At 41.1% G+C, this 21,862-nt stretch overlaps 1 protein-coding gene across 1 annotated transcript in view; it reads left to right on the forward strand.

The window, feature by feature from the left end:
- SDK1 (sidekick cell adhesion molecule 1) overlaps window positions 1-21,862 on the forward strand; it is a 2,805,673-nt gene that overhangs the window by 2,239,619 nt on the left and 544,192 nt on the right. The window contains exons 21-22 of the mRNA XM_044089098.1: window positions 2,212-2,333; window positions 16,077-16,186. Of these exons, the coding sequence (XP_043945033.1) occupies window positions 2,212-2,333; window positions 16,077-16,186 (232 nt within the window). The remainder of the gene's footprint in view (window positions 1-2,211; window positions 2,334-16,076; window positions 16,187-21,862) is intronic.

A 21,862-nucleotide genomic window follows, 5' to 3' on the forward strand; every position in this document is an offset into this window, starting at 1 on the left:
TTTACAATACCTAACTGAGATGCTGAACAAAGGCCTGAACAAAGGCCTTTCCTTCTCATCTGTTAAGATTCATGCCTCTGCCGTTTCAGCCCATTACAATACGGAACCACCTATCTTTTCTCATCCTTTAATAAGGCAGTACCTCAGAGGGGCCAAAAACATTAGGCCTCCAAGGAGAGCGCCAATTCCGGCCTGGGACCTCAATTATGTTTTGGAAAAACTCACACTGCCTCCTTTTGAGCCAGAATCAACAGCAGATATAAAATTCTTATCCTGGAAAACAGCTCTGCTCCTAGCAATAACCTCTGCAAGGCGAGTCTTGGAGTTACAAGCACTAATGGTAGTGGAACCTTTCATCATTTTTCATCCAGACAGGGTTTCTCTGAGGACAAACCCTACATTTATGCCTAAGGTGGTGTCCAGTGTGGCCCTTAACCAAACCATTCACTTGCCAACCTTTTATCCTAATCCACAGAACAAGGGTGAAAAAATTCTACATTCTTTGGACATACACAGGCATTTACGTTTCTACTTGGACAGAACTAAAGCTTTCAGAAAGACTGAGCAACTTTTAGTGTCATATGCTGCAGGATCACAAGGAAAGGCTATCTCAAAACAGACTATTTCAAAATGGATAGGCCATTGCATCCATTTCTGCTATTTTCAACATGGCAAATCAGTGCCTAAGGGCATTAGGCCTCATTCCACCAGAGCAGCAGCCACTTCAGCAGCCTTCCTCAGAGGAGTACCAACCAAAGATATCTTAGAGGCTGCAACTTGGAGTTTAGTGCACACCTTCACAAAGCACTACCACTTACCTCTTTACTCTATGTCCAGAGCAGGCTTTGCCACTGCAGTTCTGCAGGGCCTCATAGCCTCTCCTAATCCTATTTAGCCCAGCCATCCTTCCTCAGCTTTGGGATTCAACCCAAGAGTAATGACTGCAACAGTGAAACACGATGAACATAGTACAGTTGTGTACCTACCATAAATGTAGATGTTCGAGTGTATTCACTGTTGCAGTCCAGGTTACCCACCCACCATCCCCCTTTTCTTTGCTGGGACTTATCTACATTTCACTATCCTATACAACCTATTTGGTGTATTTGCTTGTAAATGAAGAAAATGTTATTTATGTGCATGCATTTTTATTGGCATATTATGCAGCCTACCAATTTGGGGGCACCTGACATCTGGGGCAAAAAAAACTGAAGAAAATGGCGTTGGCTGCATCTTTGGCACACTGACGTCAGGGAAGAGGTGACAGCAACCGACGCCGGATCTAGACTTTAGAATTCTGGCCGACTGAGGGTAGCCTGCCTGCCAGCAGGATAACCCAAGAGCAATGACTGCAACAGTGAATACACTCGAACATCTACATTTATGGTAGGTACACAACTGTACTTTTCTCCCCATTGTCCTGTGCAAATGTCTCCAGGCAGCATAGCTAGAACTTTAGATTTACTTTGAAAAGAGGCCAGAATAAGTGTATTATGTCCTTGTGTATCATTTTTCCCATCCTGTCTTAATATGTTGACTCGCAATGCTTACATTTTGCTCAGTGCCGCTACTTGTCTCTCTCGAATGAAACTTCTGAGACACTCCTGAATTTGTGAGTAAGGAGTTTAAGCTGAATGTTGAAAATGAAAGGAGGAATCCCCCTTACCAATATGTTTATCTTTTTCTTCCACTCATCACCATGAAGGACTGAGTGCATCATATAACGCTGGAATAACTTTTCAGTGCACATCTGTGTCGTAGAGTGTTTAACACATTAATACTGAAAGTGTTAGAGATGGCATTGATTGTGTAAGATTGTATCCCCAAGAATTTTTACAAGGCTGCCAGGGATCACGCCTACACTCTTTACACAAAAGGTATCCATCCTGCAGCTTGTCATTCAGTTGCTAAAACATCATCTCCTGTCCTTGGCATTTCACTGAGGATGAATATAGCTTTTGTCTGCATTATGAAATACTGTTGAAAAAAATGAAAAAAAAAGTCATAAGCTCACATTTGCTTTTTCTACTGTGCCAGGTTTAAGGATTAAGTATGATTCTTCATAACTGATGTTTGTCAGAAGGCTGCATTTGTTTTTACAGAGATTATCAGACCACTGAAATTTGCATCTGAGCTGTGTAATGACTTAATATGCAGTTATGAGTAAAGTGACGCACAACACTTCACTTTTGTTTTTCCTTTTTAAATCAGAACTTCCTGGTGCGCCATTTAATCTCATCATCTCCAACATTAGCCCTCGCTCAGCAACGTTGCAGTTCCGTCCTGGTTATGATGGTAAAACCTCCATCTCTAAATGGATTGTTGAAGGACAGGTTTGTATCTTTTGTAGATGAAGGTGAAGTTAGTCTATATGAAAATTTTGAAGTCACTGCTTTCCAGACCAAAATGCTTTTATTTGGTGGTAATACCAATCTGTGAACATGATTTCATGAGATATTTATTTCTTCAGTTATTTTATTAATTAATGAATCTGTCTCATTAGTTGTTTGGTTCATTCCATTTCTGAATATGATCCTGACAGAGAGTTTGCTTTTGGTTTTTCAGTCAGTACTTTGAACCCAGGCAGAAACATTTTTCTTGTGATTTCTTATTATTTGTGTTCTTTATATTTTTGACATGTGATTGCTCCATTTAACTACCAGCCAGTAACAACAGAAAGAGTTCACCTTTTCATAGTGTCTGTACATTCGGAGGCTTGGCTCAACCTTTTTTCAAGGCCTGTGGTTTAACTAGGGTTAAACTATTCCTGGTGCCAGAAAGTCCTGCTCCTCTAATTTTCCCTTAGAATTAGCCAGTTTTCTAGTTTTAGCCATCAAAACTGTTTCCTTGTGCTCAGCAGCACTTGTTCAAAACTCGTTGCAAGCACTAAATAATCTACAAAGTTTTTAGTACTTAAATTAATAAGCACCTATCCAAGCATGTCTAAGGGTCAGCTCCCGGTATTTCCCCCTACTCACTTGATGAATCTGGGCATCTTAGGGCAATGTAGCAATTGCCTCATGTACACTGACAAACCTCTCCTCCTACCACCCAACACTACAACCTGTGACAGTGTCAGAAGAAAAATTCAAACGAGTCACTTCTGCCTCAGGTGATGAAAAACTTCTTTATTAGCAGCTAACCAGATTACACAACATGTTGGCCAAGATAATCTCCTCCTCTGGTCAACTTATTTACTGACATCAACTTTTATACTGCAAGCAAAACAACTTTTTGTTACATTTCTGACTGTTGACAGTTGGCTATGGAAAACACCTGTGGTAAACATGTTTATCACAATCACCTCAAACCAGCAGTTAGTACAGAATGTTCAGTTCAACAATGGTAGCTCAAATTTTCCAGGGCACACAGCCTGCTTCAGTAAATTAACTCTTACTCGGCCGTGCGTCCGTATCCCAGGCTTCACTGAGCTATAACCAAGTCTCTTTTTTCTGAAAAGCAGAAAAACAAATATTATTCAGGTTTATAAGCAATGCTGCATTTTGTTCACAGATGAGGCCCATCTTTGATAGGCATATCCCAACAAATAACATGTTCACTTTGCAAGAAGAGGAAAAAGACAAATAACAGTATGTTTTAAAACTTTTTCTCTTAACATTTCCCCCCTGAAAACACTTTTTATTTGTCTTTTTATTTCAGCAATATATGGTAAAAACTAAGTTTTTCTTTGCATACTTTACTTCATTGGCAAGACAAACTTTTAAACTTCAAAAACATTTGCGAAAAGTCACATTTCAATGTATTCACTTTCACCAGTCTGTTGCAATTGCTGGTATATCGTCTTCGTAACAGCAGTATCAACCAGTCTGTGTAGAAGACCTCTGATACAGGGTATACAACAGCAACCACATACCACCACGATAGCCACAGCGACTCCAACGGACACCAGGAAACTGCTGATGAGATGACTCCATTTTCCAAACCACGCTTGTAGAAAGTCTGTAAAGGGATTATTTACCTCAGAGTTCTCTGCCAATTCTTTGGATAACATCTCCAAACCTTTCAAAGCTCGAGTGATACTTCCATCAGGCACAGTGTTGTTTGGAATATACGTACAACAGAAAGTCCCAAACATCCTGCAAACTCCTCCTCCTTTGGCCAGGAGTATATCCAACGCAATTTGATTCTGCCATGCCACCTGCGAAGTGGCCTCCAGTTGTTCAGCAATTCCTTTCAATGCATCTTTGGTGTAGTTCACAAAACGCTGCTGGTTATAGTAAATGTAGTTGATCCATCCCACATTCTTATTAGGTTGAATCCAGACAAAGATGGATGTAAAATCAGCTGCTATTTGGTTTATTGCTTTGTATTCATCAGGTACGCCTCTTGGTACGCCAATGCTATAGATGTAGACACAGTTATCGAAGGATTGCTTCAGTGCCTCTCTTTTTCTCTTACTCAACCACTTCGGCTTTATTTCAGGTTCTCTTACGAAATTGCTTGCTGGAACTGGGAAAATGTAGAATGGCAGAATTAACTTTACAAGTGCACAAGTTCCCTTCCAGGGAATCGTAAGCCTTGATCTGAGTTTGTTGTCTCCACATAACCACCATACGTCTGCTAAACTATGAGTTTGGTTCTCCAGAAATGGATTCTCATTGCCATTCACAGTAACATTGCAATAGTTCTGTCCCATATTGCCATAATTCTTCCCTGTGCCATCTCTGGAAATGCACATATACGAACCTGGATAGGAAATCGCTGCAGGCGGTTTCTCAACTTTGCTTATGACTGGAAAATGCTGAGTTTCATCTTTGCATTTGTCTTCAGTTTTGTTGAAGAATAATTTTAACAGACACGTTAGGTTACCTTCATCTTGCATCAATGGGACTGTCGCTAGTTGCTGTTTACCTTCAGCACAAGAAACACAGTTCTCACGATGTGCCTCTCGGGTACTATATCTAACCCAAGACAACCATTCATTATGGTGTACGAATCCCGTCTCGAGTAACAATTCTTCTTCTTCTGTGAAGGCAAAATCTGCTTTACTTGTAGCATTTTTAAGGCTTTGTACTTTAAGTTGGAGGGTCCCCAAAGGATCAGTTCCAATTGGAAGAGACACTCCGATTCCATAAACTCCTGAATCACTTTCTTGTGGTGACACAATGGTTGTAGTAATTACTTCGGTACCTTGGAAATGCGCAATTTTATTCTTTGTTGCCTGCTTTTATCTTTCTGTGGTATCACTGCACCACTTGTTTCCCATCCATTCGCATCTGTTGACCACCAAACATTTGACCAGGACGTACAGTCTCTATTGCACAAGTATTTTGCACGAGTCAAGAAGTCATTATTGTTCCATTTAGAACAGTCCAAAATTTCTTCACAAAGTTTCACCTTAAACACAGTTATAACACCTGTTTGCGCTTGCAGCACCACCATTCCTTTTTCTCTCGCAACTGTTCCTTCTCGCATGGACATATTTACTTTCGCCACCAAAATCATCATCATGTAACAGTTCAAGTACCAGTTGAACATGGCCATCCTCCCTAAGGACTACCTCGCGCCGTTGGTTTCTTCACTGGGTTTGAGACGAACTAACCCCTATTGGGCTAATCCCCCTTTGTAGCCAGACTTTGCACTCAGAGGTCCGGTGGAGTTTGACCAATATCAATGGCAGAAGGAAAAGTCTTGAGTTTTTTTACAATGGGTGATATGAATCCACAAAGTCCTCTCAGCAATTTTTACAGCCGTAGGTGTCGAGATAAGCACCTGGTATAGGCCTTCCCACCTGGGGGATGACCAATTCTTTCTCTTCACAATTCGAATCCACACTCAGTCCCCGGGTGCCACGCTTAACAAGGCTTCATCTCTGGAATCTGCAAAGGAGTCATTAGTTACAAGAGATTTGACAGCAGCTTCTTCATATAATCCGCTAGATCCTCACCCCCGTCACGTTCCGCTGGCAACAATCCTTGCCACTGCGGGACGTAATATGGTCTCCCAAACAAAAGTTCAAATGGTGTAAGTCCTTTGTAGGAGGGTGAGATTCGCATATACAGGAGTGCCAAAGGAAGGCACGCAGTCCATGATCTATGTGTTTCTGCCATCAGTTTGCGGAGCTTACTCTTCAAGACACCGTTGTGTCTTTCCACCAGTCCAGCTGACTGGGGATGGTAAGCACAATAATACTTGAGATCAATTTGAAACACTTGGCCCAACTTCTGAACAATCTGGTTAACAAAATGAGACCCATTATCACTGTAAATGCGTCTTGGTAAACCAAATCGGGGAATTATTTCTGTAGTCAAAAGTTTAGCTACTGCTTGTGCATTCGGGTGCTTTACTGGAAAAGCTTCTACCCATTTAGAAAAAGCATCAATGATGACTAAACAGAACCTTTTTCCCTCTGAGGGTGTCAATTCAATAAAGTCCATACAGAGTGTGTGGAATGGATATGGAGGGGTGGGGAATGCCTGCTGAGACTTTTTAACTTCCCCCCCCCCCCCGAGCATGATACTTTGCACATAATAAACAAGATAAACAGAATTGCTTTGCATAAGTTGAAAACCCCTTACACCAAAACACCTTAGACACTATTTGAATCATCGTCTGTACTCCTACATGGGCAGGTCCATGGCTAACCAATGCCACATACCTAAAAAGGTTTGAGGGTAATATTGCCATCTGATGCCCTATACAACCCATCCTGTTGAGTGATACCATATTTTACCCAACAACATTTTTCCTTCTGTGTTGTCAATGTTTGCATTACTTTTAGTGTCTCTAAGTCTAAGAGGTGTCCGGGCTCTAAATCACTGTCATGTAAAAGCAAATCATTTTCTTGAGCTGCCTTTTTTGTAGCCATATCAGCAAGGGCATTTCCCCTGGAGACAGGATCTTTTCTATTGGTATGTGCGTAACATTTACATATCGCTACCTGAAGTGGTAGTTGCACTGCATCTAACAATTGTAAACTTAAATCTCTGTGATTTATTGGTTTGCCTGTCGCAGTAACCATTCCCCTATTCTTCCATTGAGCGAAAACATGTACAGTGGAGAAAGCATATTGACTATCTGTATAAATTGTCACTTTTTTACCCTCCCCTAAGGTACAAGCTCGAGTCAAAGCCACCAATTCAGCTGCTTGTGCAGAATAAATGTTTTTTGACAATCTTTTTGCCTCCAAAACTTCAGTTTCTGTGGTGACTGCATACCCTACTAGTGTTTTTCATACAGTGTCTTTCTTTGCTGATCTGTCTACAAACAAAATGAGATCAGAATCTACCAACAGAATATCCATTAAATCTGGTCGGGGAAGCACTTTGTCATGAATGCTGTCTAAACAAACGTGTGGAGTACCTTCTTCTGGAGTTGGCAAAAGTGTCGCCGGATTAAGAGTAGTACATCTTTCTATGGTCATATGAGGCTGTGTCAGCAGCACTGTCATACATGACAAATGTCGACTAGGAGATAAAAAGGTTATCTTATCTTGCAAAAGTATAGTAGCTACTGAATGTGGAACCCGCAATTGTAATAGGTGAAACAAAACTAATGATGCTGAGGCTTGTACTGCCATGGCGGCTGCCACTACAGCTTGAACACAATGCGGCAATGCCCTTGCAACAGGATCTAATCTGGAGGAGTAGAAAGCTATCGGTCTCTGTTTATCCCCATGTACTTGTACCAGAATCAAAGTCATATATCCTCCCTTACAATCAACCATTTGTATAAACGGCTTAGAATAGTTCCGAAAACCCAAAACAGAGGATCCTGCTATCAATTGCTTAATTCTATTAAATGCCTGTATTGCTTATTTGTCCACTGTATATTATTTTTAGCTGCCATGGGGGTGTCATAGATTAGTGCGGTCAATGACCCTACTTCCTCAGCATAGCTAGGGATCCAACTTCTACAAAAATTAGTCACACCTAAAAAGGACATCATCTCCCGCTTAGTTGTGGGCATAGGTGCCTCAAGAATTGCTTGTTTTCTTTTGTTCTCCAATTGTCTACCTTCCTGCGAGATTAAATAACCCAAGTACTTTACTTGTGCTTTCCACAATTGTAGCTTTTCTTTATTTACTTTATGTCCTTGCTCAGCTAAAAAACTAAGAAGGGCAAGGGTATCCCTTCTACAACTTTCCTGCGTGGGTGAGGCCAACAAAATATCATCTACATACAACAGAACCTAACTTCCCTGTGGGGGAACAAACTGAGCTAAATTCGCAGCCATTTCTTGTGCGAATATTGTCGGACTCTCACAATAGCCCTGTGGCAATCTGGTGTAGGTGTATCTTTTACCTTGATAAGTGAATGCAAACCAAAATCCACTCTCCTTATGTAGTGGTATGGAGAAAAAAGCATTGCTTATATCTATGACAGAAAAATCTCTGTGCTAAGGTAGTAAATCATTAAGTAATGTATAGGGGTCAGGGACCATCGGTGCTCTTGGGGTCACAGCTGAATTAACTGCTTGTAAATCCTGAACCAACCTCCATGACCCATCCGGTTTCTTTACAGGAAACAACGGAGTATTGCAGGGTGAATCTTGATATTCAACAAGAATTCCTACCTGTTTTAGCTGCTCAGTAACTGGCTTAATTCCTTCCTCTGCTTGTTTACTTAGCGGGTATTGGTGCTTACGAGGTCTAAAACCTGACTTTGGAGTTATACAAACTTCACCTGCTGTTTTCATCAGTCCTACATCCCCTTTACCTTTTGACCATAAATCTACAGGCAAGGCACTTAATGCACTATCTTCCTCTTGAGTTAGGAGGATTTGTCATGCCATTTCTGTTTTGTCATGCCTGAGGTGCACACTTGGTTGTGTCCAAGTCACCCAATTTAATCTTTGTACCTGGATCTGTTGATCTTTCAACTGACTTTCGGACATTGTGTCCCAATTCGTTACCTTTTTCGCCAAATCTACCCAAAGTGTCCCGGCCGCTTTAGTAATTGAAATATGTGGGCTATAACCTGAGCGATATAAAGAACTGCAGAACCACGGCAAACCCTACTGGTCCACAACTCAGGCAGGGGAATCACGGTATGTCCTATGCGTGAAGTACTCTCGTTTGTAGTAGAAAATAATTAATGTCCATAGAATTCCACGCCAGGAAGATGTTACAGAATACAAATCAATTGAAAATACCACCAAAAACTTTTATAAATCCTACATAAGTGGCATACCAAGTTAATTGGATCTTATTTAAAGATACAATGTACCCATACCATAAGTTATTAACGCCAGATCATGAAAACATTTGTTAAAATTGACAGTAAAAATCATTAATATGCTTACAACCATACGGAAACAAGCTAACTCAATTAGAGCTATTTAAAAAATATAATAAGTAATATGTACAAAACGATACAATACTGGAACCAATATGAATGAAAATTCAAAAATACGTGAAAACTATTTCAGATAAGAAAAATACTACTACACTAATATATAGGTCTGAAAATGACAAACCTACCAACATCAGAAATGTTCATTCAAACAACCATGCTATATAAAGAACTCATTTCCTTGGTCAAAGTACAGGTCACTACTGTATTACCTTGCATATCCCAAAACATATCATTCAAAATTATCCTTGCACGTTTGTGCTTAAAGAATTCTTTTTCAAATTCTTTATCCGGACCAGGGGCCTTCCTATAGAACATTGTACAATGTAAGTTTGCCGCAACCTGCGGTGACCCGCTCCTAGATTTACTTAAAGCTAGGTTGATCAAATCTGTATCAACCCTCCCCGACCCGTTTGAAATCAAGTCCTGGCTATACCAGTAAAACAAGTCTTGTACTCCCTGTACCATCAAGCCATCTGCTAACCTTTTAGCCTCAATGCCTTTAGGTGTGGAAATTGCTGCTATTCCAAACAAATGCATTAAATCTCTTCCCAGCAAATTAACTGGACAAACTTTTGACATAATTACCCTACACCTAACAGTTTGGTTTGTCTGCAGATCTGTGAACAATAGAGGATGAGACAGTGGTTCCTTATAGATTTTCCCATTTGCCGCTTTCACAAGGACAAACTCATCTGTTTCGCAGTTCGGAGGCAGAACTGCTGGACCCAAAAGTGTACGCGATGCACCTGAATCACATAAAAACTCCACTTTCTGTCCCTCAACCAAAAACTATCATGGGTTTTTGATCTAGATGCATAGCAATACCCAAATTTGCCAGGTTTATGACTTCACAGTCACAATCCTGCCCTTCCTTATGAGTGTTCTGACATTCATCGCATAGAGTGTCTGCCTGATCATCATCACAATAATTCTCGCTTTCTTCTTCTCTACAATAATCACAATAATGAATTTGGCGCCTTCCTTTACTATCATATAGTCATGCGGAGCCCTTGTTCGTAAGCTGTGGGGGGGTGTTGCCACTCTTCACAGTCAGCAGCAAAGTGCCCACGTCTACCGCACTTAAAACATTCTCCACATTTTAACCTCCCCTCATATTCCTCTGAATGTCCACCCAGTTTATTTAATGTGTCCCATTTCGGGCCCCCACATTTTTTTTTATGCCACCACGGCGCCCTTGCCTCCTTTGGTCCTGTACCAAGAATATACCACCATCATCCCCTACTGCTAACACTTGTACTTTCCTTTTTAAAATGAAATGTCGCTCAGCATGCCATGCATATTCAAACAAAGGTTGCAGTCTACATGTTCTATGATCTACCATATGCTTACTTATAAAACTACTTATCGGAGCCCTGCAACCCTTAAGAAAAGCATTTTTCAATTGCTGTTCATACGGACTATCATTGGTCTGATCCTGCGGAATCATCATTCCACAATGGTTATTGAACACTTCTGTCAATCTTACAATATAGTGATCTACAGATTCATCATCATTTTGGATGCACTGATTTATTACTGTGCAATCTGCTCTTGGACGCCACTTATCAGAAATTCTCTTTAACAGATCAGTGACTTGCGTGTCTAACACTCCGGAATTATGCTTTAATGTAGTGCCGTCATCTGCCTTACATGTCCAAGTACCACAAACTAAGTGCCAATCTGGACCCAGGATTTGTTGCACTACTTGTTCTACTTCTAAACCATTTAGATGATAACTTAAACGCATACCAACTATGTCCTCAGAAAACTTCTGAAAATTAACCTTGGGATGAGGAATACCATCGGCAGCTCATTTTATATCCTCTCTAGCCCAGGGACGATAGACTAAAATAGTTGTCTCTTGTCCAACATCCCCTGCTTGTGGGTTTGCAACTTGTATTAAGGGAAGAGCTTCTGAGTAGTCAGAAAGTTTAATGGCCCAATGTCCTTGCCCTGCTGGTCCTGACCTTAACTGCATAGGTTGGTCTACCTGTTGCAAAGCAACCTTGGGTACTACGGGAATTTGCGGGTAAATTGGAGGGGTCGCAACATTTCCTTGAGCAGCCAATAACCCACCCTGCTGTACAGATCCCACATATTCAGACTGATATTGAGGAGGTTCCGCCGGTACGGCAGCAGCAATTTCCCCATACGGTGGGGCAGTTGCTTGCCTTTGTACCACACAAACTGTATGCTCATCCTCCTTATCTAAAAATAAAGCTACTTTTCCACTTGGCACCAGTGATCCCTTTTGATTTATTTTTTCTTTTTCCTGGCACTGTTTTTCTTTTGTAGCTCGTCTATTTGCTTCTTCTAACCATCTTTGTGCTTGGGGAAATCCCAATTGTCTTTGCTTTTTAGTTCTAGTTCCTGCATCTCTTTTCAAATCTCTAACCAATTTTGCACAGGCATTCTTATACAGGTTACCATCAAAATCATATTTCAACTTCCACTTTTTCAAAAATTTAACATTATTTTTGTTTAAACCTTTCATATACTTAGCATCAACATTTAAACAGACATCACTCTCACACTTGCAGCAACTCTAACCCATGTTTCCCCTAAATTTCTTATTTTAGGACTGTATCAAAGTTATTCTCCTAGATTTCTTATTTTAGGACTGTATCAAAGTTATTTTACAGGGCTTATTATAAATTGGGGCTATCTTAATGGGTGATCTTAACAAAAGAATCTTAACAAGTAATCCTACCCACCCTTAACTAAAAATAAAACCCTTGTCGACAAGATTAAATTAAATTAAAAGAAAATTAATTTTTCGTCCTACCTGAAACAGATGAGACTCCGTTTCCCCTTTTCGTTCAGAAACCGTCCCTCAGATAGGGATCAGAGCGCGGCCGGCCTCCTCTCAATGACAAATCAGTCGGAGGGCTTTCAGTCGAGGGAATCTTAAGATGAGAAACCCTCACCTGCACAGGTTTTTCGGTCTCTCTGTCTGTCTGATCCGTATGTTCGTAAAGGTTTCCGGTCCGAAGGACCAAAATGTCAGAAGAAAAATTCAAACGAGTCACATCTGCCTCAGGTGATGAAAAACTTCTTTATTAGCAGCTAACCAGATTACACAACATGTTGGCCAAGATGATCTCCTCCTCTGGTCAACTTGTTTACTGACATCAACTTTTATACTGCAAGCAAAACAACTTTTTGTTACATTTCTGACCGTTGACAGTTGGCTATGGAAAACACCTGTGGTAAACATGTTTATCACAATCACCTCAAACCAACAGTTAGTACAGAATGTTCAGTTCAACAATGGTAGCTCAAATTTTCCAGGAAACACAGCCTGCTTCAGTAAATTAACTCTTACTCGGCCGTGCGTCCTTATCCCAGGCTTCACTGAGCTATAACCAAATCTCTTTTTTCTGAAAAGCAGAAAAACAAATATTATTCAGGTTTATAAGCAATGCTGCATTTTGTTCACAGATCAGGCCCATCTTTGATAGGCATATCCCAACAAATAACATGTTCACTTTGCAAGAAGAGGAAAAAGACAAATAACAGTATGTTTTAAAACTTTTTCTCTTAACAGAGAGATGCACTTATATAGCCAAACTGGGAGCCAAGCTCTCTCCAACCAGTACTGTACTAGACAGTCAAGAGGAGAAGGTAAACACCTGCACCGCACCACACTTAACACATAGTCCATCAAAACCTGCACCACCTAAACCTACATAAATATGTATGTGGAGACACGAGAATGTCCCTAATATTGGAGTATATGAAACAAAGCATAGAGAGAGAAGGCTATAATTAAAACTCAGTCCATCTGAAATTCCACTGTAGTCAAAGATATTACCAGCTTAAGCTGCTACTCTGTGACATAGAGGGTGAAGCCCTTAAAGAGATTCAGATTACCCAAGTTAGAACACTGACGGAGTCTCTGGAAGAACCAGGTGATGAGGGGATGGAATGAATGGCTAACACTTTCACCAATCCTGAGGGGACAAAGTGGGGGTTGTGGTCAACCATATGCTACCATGGATGTGCAGCACCATACTGGTCAGGACCTAGGGATATGGGTTTGGCAGTCTGAAGCCATTATTTGTGGGGGCCTCATAATGTAGGAGTGGAAGCATGCACTCTTGTGGGAAGGATATGGGACACCCTGCAGTGATGTATATGCTCATGCCAGCCAGCAAGGATGGGATTAGATCCTAATTAGAAATAATCTCTTTGCCAGGATGACAGTAAGGGCACAGACAACGTCCATGGCTCCCCCAGTTAGCTGTTCCCCCTGTCCTGGGGCTACCAAGTACAAGAGAACAAACGTGCTTGAGGCTAACAGAGGTATACTCAGTAGCTCTCAGGAGCAGAGGGATAACAAAACTCTTTAAAAAAAATCATGTTGCTTGCTTCAACACTGTGGAGTTAAACAACAACTGTGTATCAGTATGTTTACAGACACAAAAGTTCTGTTAATTACCAGTTTATATCCTGTCCGAGTAAACCGACTTTAACAAAACATTTCTCCTGTGTATGTCTTGTATCAGCAAGTTGTGTTGATTCTTTTGGACCCAGGTTGAGAACCAATGCCTTAGATTGTACATTCAAGGAAGAAATGATAGTAAAGATGTGTGTGGAATCTGGGTTGTCCATCAGAATTGCTAGAGATGGAAGTTCTTAGTACCTCATCCCAGCTATGCTTTATCGAATTGCATAATTCAGATATAACATACTGTATATTTTCATTTTTTCTTCGATTGTCTGTGAATGTTGATAGTACAAATAGCTGTACTATTCATTGTTCATTTTAATTAATTCACACTGTGTGTGTGTGTGTGTGTGTGTGTGTGTGTGTGTGTGTGTGTGTGTTCGTGTTCGGTTTCTTGTTTTTCTTGATAATTACACCTTTGTCTCCCTCCATCTATTTTGTTCTTGCTGAGGTAACGGATGAGGTGTACTACCATGTCAGAGCTATCCCTTTGTGATATGAAAAAAAAAAAAAAAACTTTGTACAACTTACTTCATATTAAGAGGGTTCACTAATCAATGCCTAGGAGTCTGCACAGTAGGTCACCCCCCCCCCAAATTGTGCCAGTCATATTGCAATGAGGCTTTGAATGGTTGTTGCCTAAGCATAGCACTGTTTTCTTTTTCCTAAGTGACTTTTTTCCTCATACCTGCCAGTCATTGAGCCATCCCACCAATCAGACATGATATATTCATTTCACCTCCCAGCCCAAGAATTTCACCCAGGATCAGGATAAAAGCTGTCAAGGAGGTACCCATCACGGTGCTTAGTGTCCCCAGTGGTATTTCTGCTTGTGGGCTTATGGTATATTATGTTATGGTCTCATTCCGTACTTGCAGCTAAGGAATGAGTGATCCCCATCACTGTGAGGATTCATAATGCCTTCTCCGTGTTGCTGCTTGGTACCACTGCAATCACAATTAGTGCTGTCACCCATTGACGTCTTGTTGAGCCTAAACCCTGCCTCCCAGGCCATGTATTGGCATTCTAGCCCCTCCTCTCAGGGGCTGATACTTTCAGTGGCGGGCTCCACCCTCTGCTTCCCTAACAAAAACACACCCATGATCCTCCTCTGCCAATGTGTGAGCTTCTAATCAACCTCTAGTCACCTGGGTCATAGTCAGGGCTTTATCCCTTTATGTAACCACATATGTCAGCAGTTGTTTTGTTTTTAATTCTGCTTGTAACATTGGGACTTTCCGTGTCACAATTTACAAGCAGCATGTAATAGGGATCTTGGTGATGAAGATAATTCTTGAATACATGATGTAGAGGAAGATTGTGACACAAAATCTATCCACCTATCAGTGTGCCCTAGTTGGAGGTTTAGAAAACAGACAGAGGTGCAAGTCAGAAATTTGCATCACTGACCCCCCCCCCCCCCCCACACACACACACACACCATACACATTGTAGATTATACAGCATTTTCAACTTGTACCCATTTAGCAGTGGAAAGAGATCTGTTCTCAAATAAATACTTACAGGTCTGCGTTGTAGGCATTACTTTAAATGGTTGTAGACAGCTTTTGGCTATTGGAAGGAGAACAGTTTCTGAAACATTCTGTGAAAAATGCACTCATTTGAGTACAGCAGGTATGTTTGGGTATATCCCTGGCATTGGGCAGGTGATTCTTGCTAACACCTCTTCTGGGTTAGGGTGATTTTGCCACCCCCAGACACTTGATTGTGTGGTGCTCTCCAGACCAATATTAGGTAGTTCTGTACTGGTCAGAAAATGTGAAAAGGCAAAATACACTGTAATCCAACAGACTGTTTTAAATATTAGTTATGTTTTTTTACTTTTCCTTGCTAAAGTTGCTTGCAAAAGTTGCCATCAGTATTTAAGTTTTCCTCTGCAGTTCTTCCTAAGCGTGATTTGAGTAACTCATGTATTCCTGATTTCAAAATTTGCCCCTTGAAATGAAAAAAAAAAAATTGGAGAAAACACTCTCATACGACATTTTAGCATTTAACATCTTAATTGTTTTAAATATTTAACAACAAGAAAGAAAACTGTCTTTGCATAGGTAGCACATTGAAAGAAAACATGTTCTGTTTAACAGAAGAGAACAGTGTTTTGTAGTCTTTGGCATTCTGTGTGTCTAAGCTGCTATTAAAGAAAAATGAATGTCTAGTCACAAGCTGGTAGCTATTAATCACTTGGCTGGTGCAGAAAAGAAAGTGAGAGACTTGGAGGGGAATCATTTGTAAATTAATTTTGCAATACGTTTGGCATTGACATTGATTTGCATTGCTCTTTTTTCCAGGTTGGAACAATTGGGGAGGAGGAAGAATGGATACATCTCTTTGAAGTAGAGAATGAGCCTGATGTCAAGGTGTTGGAGATCCCAAACCTTACACCGTATACACATTACAGGTGAGAAATCCCTGATGTGCAGCAGTCCAAAATGTAGAGATGCTTAACAGGCACTTGGGTGTGTGGAAAGTGATGCAATGTGCCACAGTGTGCCACTATGTGGAAGGTCAGACATCTTCCTTCCTTCCTTTATATATATTTATATATATATATATATATATATATATATATATATATATATATATATATATATATATATATACACACAGATATTTGTGTATGTATGTAATTATTTGAATTAGTTAGATAGGATGGGGCATTGATCTGGAGTAGTGCAAGAAGAACAAAGTTAGAATTGTACAGTAATTCAAAAATAGATTCAGTTTCCATACATAGCGATGTGTAAAACAGACATGTCAATTTTACGATAAAAAAGCGAAAGGTCTTTAGTTCAGAAGAAGGCCGAGTATCACGTGTGATGACTGAACTGATAATTATGTGATAGTTACACTATTTACAAAAGCAGCGGGGTACAGTGGGCAGTCATTTGGTAGGATATGAGGAGGGAGGGGAGCAGTCAAAGAAGTATGGAGTTATATAGATATGACTAGATGAAATGGAATGAGAGTGAGGATTGTGCTCGTTTACAGGGGTGCAAAGCAAAGGGAAGAGCTTGCTTTGGCTGATTGTTGAGTAGCCATTTTGCTTTGATTAAATTCAGAGCAATGTTGGTCTCTCTGAGATGTTAAAGCAAAACAATAGACTGGAAAGTGATGGCTAGTAGTGATGATCCATGTTCAAATTGGTGAAATTGTGCACTTTTCCCTCTAGGACCTCCCTGTCTGGGACTAGGAACTGAGAGATTTTTTGGCCCACTTTAGAGGTTTGCTGTGGTCTTGTTGCATTGCCAGTGCACTATACACAGCCTGTTCACTCCTCTGTAAATTGTCTCCAGCTAACATTTGCAATGTTAATGTAGTTAATTTTTGCAGCCACTTCTGTATAATTCCTTTAATTCTAACTGTAATAAACATTGTCTTTAAATAAATTGATTTTGTTCACTTTTCTTATCTCCTGTTTATACAGTTGTTTATACTTGTTACTGTTCTCTGCCAGTCTGTTGGCTAATTAATTCCTTCTTTACTTATTACTGTTTCATGCACGTTCTTTACATGTTCACATCTGAATTCTCTTGTTTAGCTTTGGTTTGTGATTATGATGAACAGGAGTTACAAGCTTTAACTTGTGCACCATTGCCATCAACAATTAATTTGACTTATGGAATTTGAATTCTACTACTGTTTCGGTTAATATGCAAAGGATGGTTGGTTTTAAGAGTCTATAGTAAATGTGCACTGAAAAGTTATTTTAAATGAATGATGACAGGCTTGTCTTACTGATACTGCTGAATGCAGCTTCTGTGTTGGTGCCTAGTAGAAATAAAAGTCTAAGCAGCTTCTTCGTGCTGGCACCAAAGTCTGGTTAACTGCTGATTTAGTGCATTGTAAAAAGCAAAGTCTGGTTACTGCACATAAACTTTGCAGACTGTAACATTCTCAGCAGTATATTATTATCTTTCTTGTGCAGAACTATTGAAGTAACTTGTCTATATAACAGACGTACAACACTGTACAGTTTCACTGTACAGTTTACAGCTTTAATGTCTTCAAGTTTGCTTCTCATACAACATGAAAGATGTTCTACCTGGGATGACATGCCTGACAGGCCCCTATGCTTTGCCAGAGATGGCCTGCACCTGTCATCCCTGGGATTCAGGATAGTGGCCAAGGCTCTTGCCGCCCCCATAGTGCCTTTTTTAGGCAAGGCTCAAAAAACAAACTCACCACCATAAGAACTACAGGTGACAAATAACTGAGGGCAATGCTGCTCAATGCTAGGAGTTTAAATCTCAAAATGCACTCACTTGAGGTACTCCTCAAAATGGAGAACATCAATATCTGTGAAGGGCTGAGACCTGGTTCAAGGCTTCTGAGAGCACCCCAGCAGTACCAGATTATAATTCATACCACACGTTTCGGCCACAAAACCCGGACCGAAACACGAAGGGCGTAAGTGTGTCCATCTTCATCAAGGACATCCACACCTCCAGGCTAGTTGCAAAACACGATGCCTCTGAAATCATCCAAGTGCAACTAACCCTGGGCAAAAATGCATTCCAAATTGTAGCTTGTTATAGATCCCCCGCCATGACCCAGGACTCTCACTCCTCATTACTGGAGACATTGGAAAAAAATGAGGGTCCAACCAAATACCATAATGGGCGATTTCAACTACCCTAACATATACTGGGAAAACTACTCTTGTACTAATCTCCTTGCTGAATGATTCCTGGAATTTATAAACTCTAATGCCCTGGATCAGCTTGTCAACACCCCAACCAGGGGCAACAATATTCTGGACCTGATTATTACCAACATGGGTGACCAGTGCTCAACGCCCGAGACCAACTCCTCACTTGTTAGATCAGACCATAAACTAATCACCCTAGATATCCACATCCTGACCCCACCCCCACACAAGGAAACCATCGTAAAAAATTTCTCCAAAGCGAACTTCATGCTACTCAAAACTGAGGTGGCTAACTTCGCGACTCCCCCGTAGATGGATAATACAGTCAAGACTGCTGAATCCTACACAAATACACTCAACAAGCACCTGCATGAGTGCATGGATCATGCTATCCCCAACAAAACCAAGGCGCTATCCTCCAAAAAAAGGAAGCCAATCTGGTGATCCCCTGCCATGAACAAACTCTACAACAAAAGAAAGAAACTGTTGCAAAAGAGAGCAAAAACCCAGGTATGGAGGAACTCACTGACAGGCCTCAGTAAGAAACTAAGATCTCTCATTAAATCCTCCAAAGCTACCTTTGAAAGAAAAATTGCCACGGATACCAAAGACAACCACAAAGCATTCTTTAGCTATGTCAAGAATCTCCATGGCAACACCCTGATCTGCACAGAGCTGCAACAGAACGGCGCAAAATATACAGTCAACTGATATTGCCAACATCTTAGCAGATAGGTTCAGTGCAAACTTTACACCCCCCTCACCCCCCAAAGGGCCTATAACTGTACCACATGGTTGTAGAGCCCCATCAGTCACAAACATGCAGGTAAAAATGGCTGTCTCTAAAGCCAAAAATGCAGCATCCATGGGACTGGATAACATCCCAGGCTGTGTCTTACATGAACTCCAAAATGATCTAGCCCCCCCCCCACCTAAACTCCATGTTCAGTCACAGCCTCACCACAGGCTATGTGCCAACGGAATGACGCACAGCAATGGTTATTCCACTCCACAAAGGAGGAGCCACCACAGACCCTGGGAACTATCGACCTATTAGCCTGACAAGCCTGGTCTACAAGGCCATGGAGCGTATCATCATGGAACAAATAAAGACATTGGTAACCTCCAAACCTTGGATGCTACCCAGTTCGAATATGTGAAAGGTAGATCATGTCTGCTAAACCTTATAGACTTCTTTGAAACGGTTACCAAGGTCATGGATGAGGGCAGGGTGGTCCTCACAGCCTACCTGGACCTTGCTAAAGCCTTTGACACAATCCCCGATTCAGGAATCACAGATAAACTCATCAACCTTAACATAAACCCTTACGTCACAAGAAGGGTGGCCAACTGGCTCATGGACAGAACCCACACGATGAGAGTTGCAGACTCCAGATCTGACTCCAAACCAGTGACAAGTGGAGTGCCCCAGGGTTCAATCTTGGGACCTCTCTTGTTCGGTATATACTTCTCTGAAGTGCAAGCAAACACCGAGAGTCTATGGCTAACCAAGTTCGCAGATGACTGCAAACTGGGTGCCATTATCGATTCCCCTGCCAGCGTAGACATCCTGCAAAAAGGCCTCACCGAGACAGACACCTGGTGTCAAAATCATGGTCTCAAGCTGAATGTCAAAAAGTGCATTGTTATCCCCTTTGGTGAAAACACGGTACCCATGAAATGCCAAATGGGGGAAGTTCACTTAACACAGAAAGTGTGATAAGAGACCTTGGGACCCAAGTGGGATAGTAACCTCTCCTTCGATAACCACATTGCCACAGTAGTCAGAAAATCTTTCTACGTGGCCCACCTAATCACAAATGGGTTTGCACCTAGAAATAAGGAAGTCATCGTCCCCCTCTACTCATCACTTATCAGACCCTTCATTGAATACTAGGCCCTGTATGGGATGTACCTCACAAGACACCTACAACAACTGGAGAGGCCCCAAAAGTACCTCACCAAGAGGATTGCCGGCCTCAAACAGTTGCCCTATGCCGACAGACTCAAGAAACTCCAACTCTACTCGGCCGCATACCACTTACTCCGAGGAGACCTCTGTCAAACATGCAAAGCCATGTCAAACCCAGAATTATTGGACATGCTCCAGTTAAAGAAATCCCAGTCTCCCCGAGCTACACGCTCTAGGGACCTAAATCTCACCACAACAATAAATAGGACATGCTGGAGGGATAGATTCTTGTCCCAGAGATTTCCCATGCTCTGGAACAAAATTCCCATACACATCAAGCAGAGCTCATCATTAGCATTATTCAAGAAAAACCTTAATAAGTGGACAGGTGATAGGAAATTCACCCCTGGGATTATGTCTGGAGCTCTACTCGATAGAGCAGCAGGAATTTAACACTACATGGGTGGCGAAAGCCAATACACTGTTGGCTAGGCTTTCTTTAGCCCTCGGGCCGATAGCCTAGTACCTACCTATGAACCTATTAAGCAGATCTCACAAGAAATCAGATCACATTGCTCATACATACATTCTTATGAAAGCAGTCCTTTGGGAACTCTCAAAGTCATTACTTTGGTATTTTCTGATGTCATACAGTCAGTTTATTAAACATTTAGGGAGTCTTTCCTGTTGTGATAATGTTTCTGTATGAAAGCAGTCTTTCGATACTCCCCACACTTGTCATGCAGTCTGTTAATAAGCTCCTTTGTGTCCTGTTTCAAGGTGAAATATGTAACAATGCAACAGTCTAGGACATCTGTTGATTCTTGCAACTGGGTCCTTATCTGTTTCCCTTGACAACTGGGTCCTTATCTGTTTCCCTTGACAACTGGGTCCTTATCTGTTTCCATTGAAGCCTGTATTAAACACTGAACATTCAGCTAAATATCTTTTATAAGGAGTTATCGTTATCCGCATTTTTCTCAAGCTGTACCAGATTTTTATGTTACATTTACAGATGAATGCCGTCATTTTTAGCTGAAAACTGTTTAACCCTTTAATATATGCATGCTAGCAAACAGAAATGTATGCATCTTACTATATTATTCCTGCATCTATTATAGCAAAAGAAGTGCATAAGCATCTAACTTGCAAACAGAAATGCATGCATTTCTAAATCTCTGAATATATATCTACATGCAGTGATGTCTCGAGTGATCTAAATCTTGAAACACCCAAATGAGCTTTATACTGTCCGGTTGCAGTTCAAACTTGGTCACTGGCTGCACAGTACTTCACCCACCACAGACTAAGACCAAAGTCGTCTTGTACAGTCTGACCAAAAAATTATTTTACATGCACACACACACACACACACACACACACACACACACACACACACACAATGTTTTCCACAATGTGGGCATGTAACTAGAAACTGTCCAGTAGCATCATTCTCCCTTCCCACGCTGATGGTAGAATGCCACCAGTTTGTAAAAATTAATGACATGAATTTT

This window comes from Protopterus annectens, chromosome 12.part0, assembly GCF_019279795.1.
Source record: "Protopterus annectens isolate FY-2018-M chromosome 12.part0, PAN1.0, whole genome shotgun sequence".
In the NCBI taxonomy this organism is placed as follows: Eukaryota; Metazoa; Chordata; order Ceratodontiformes; family Protopteridae; genus Protopterus; species Protopterus annectens.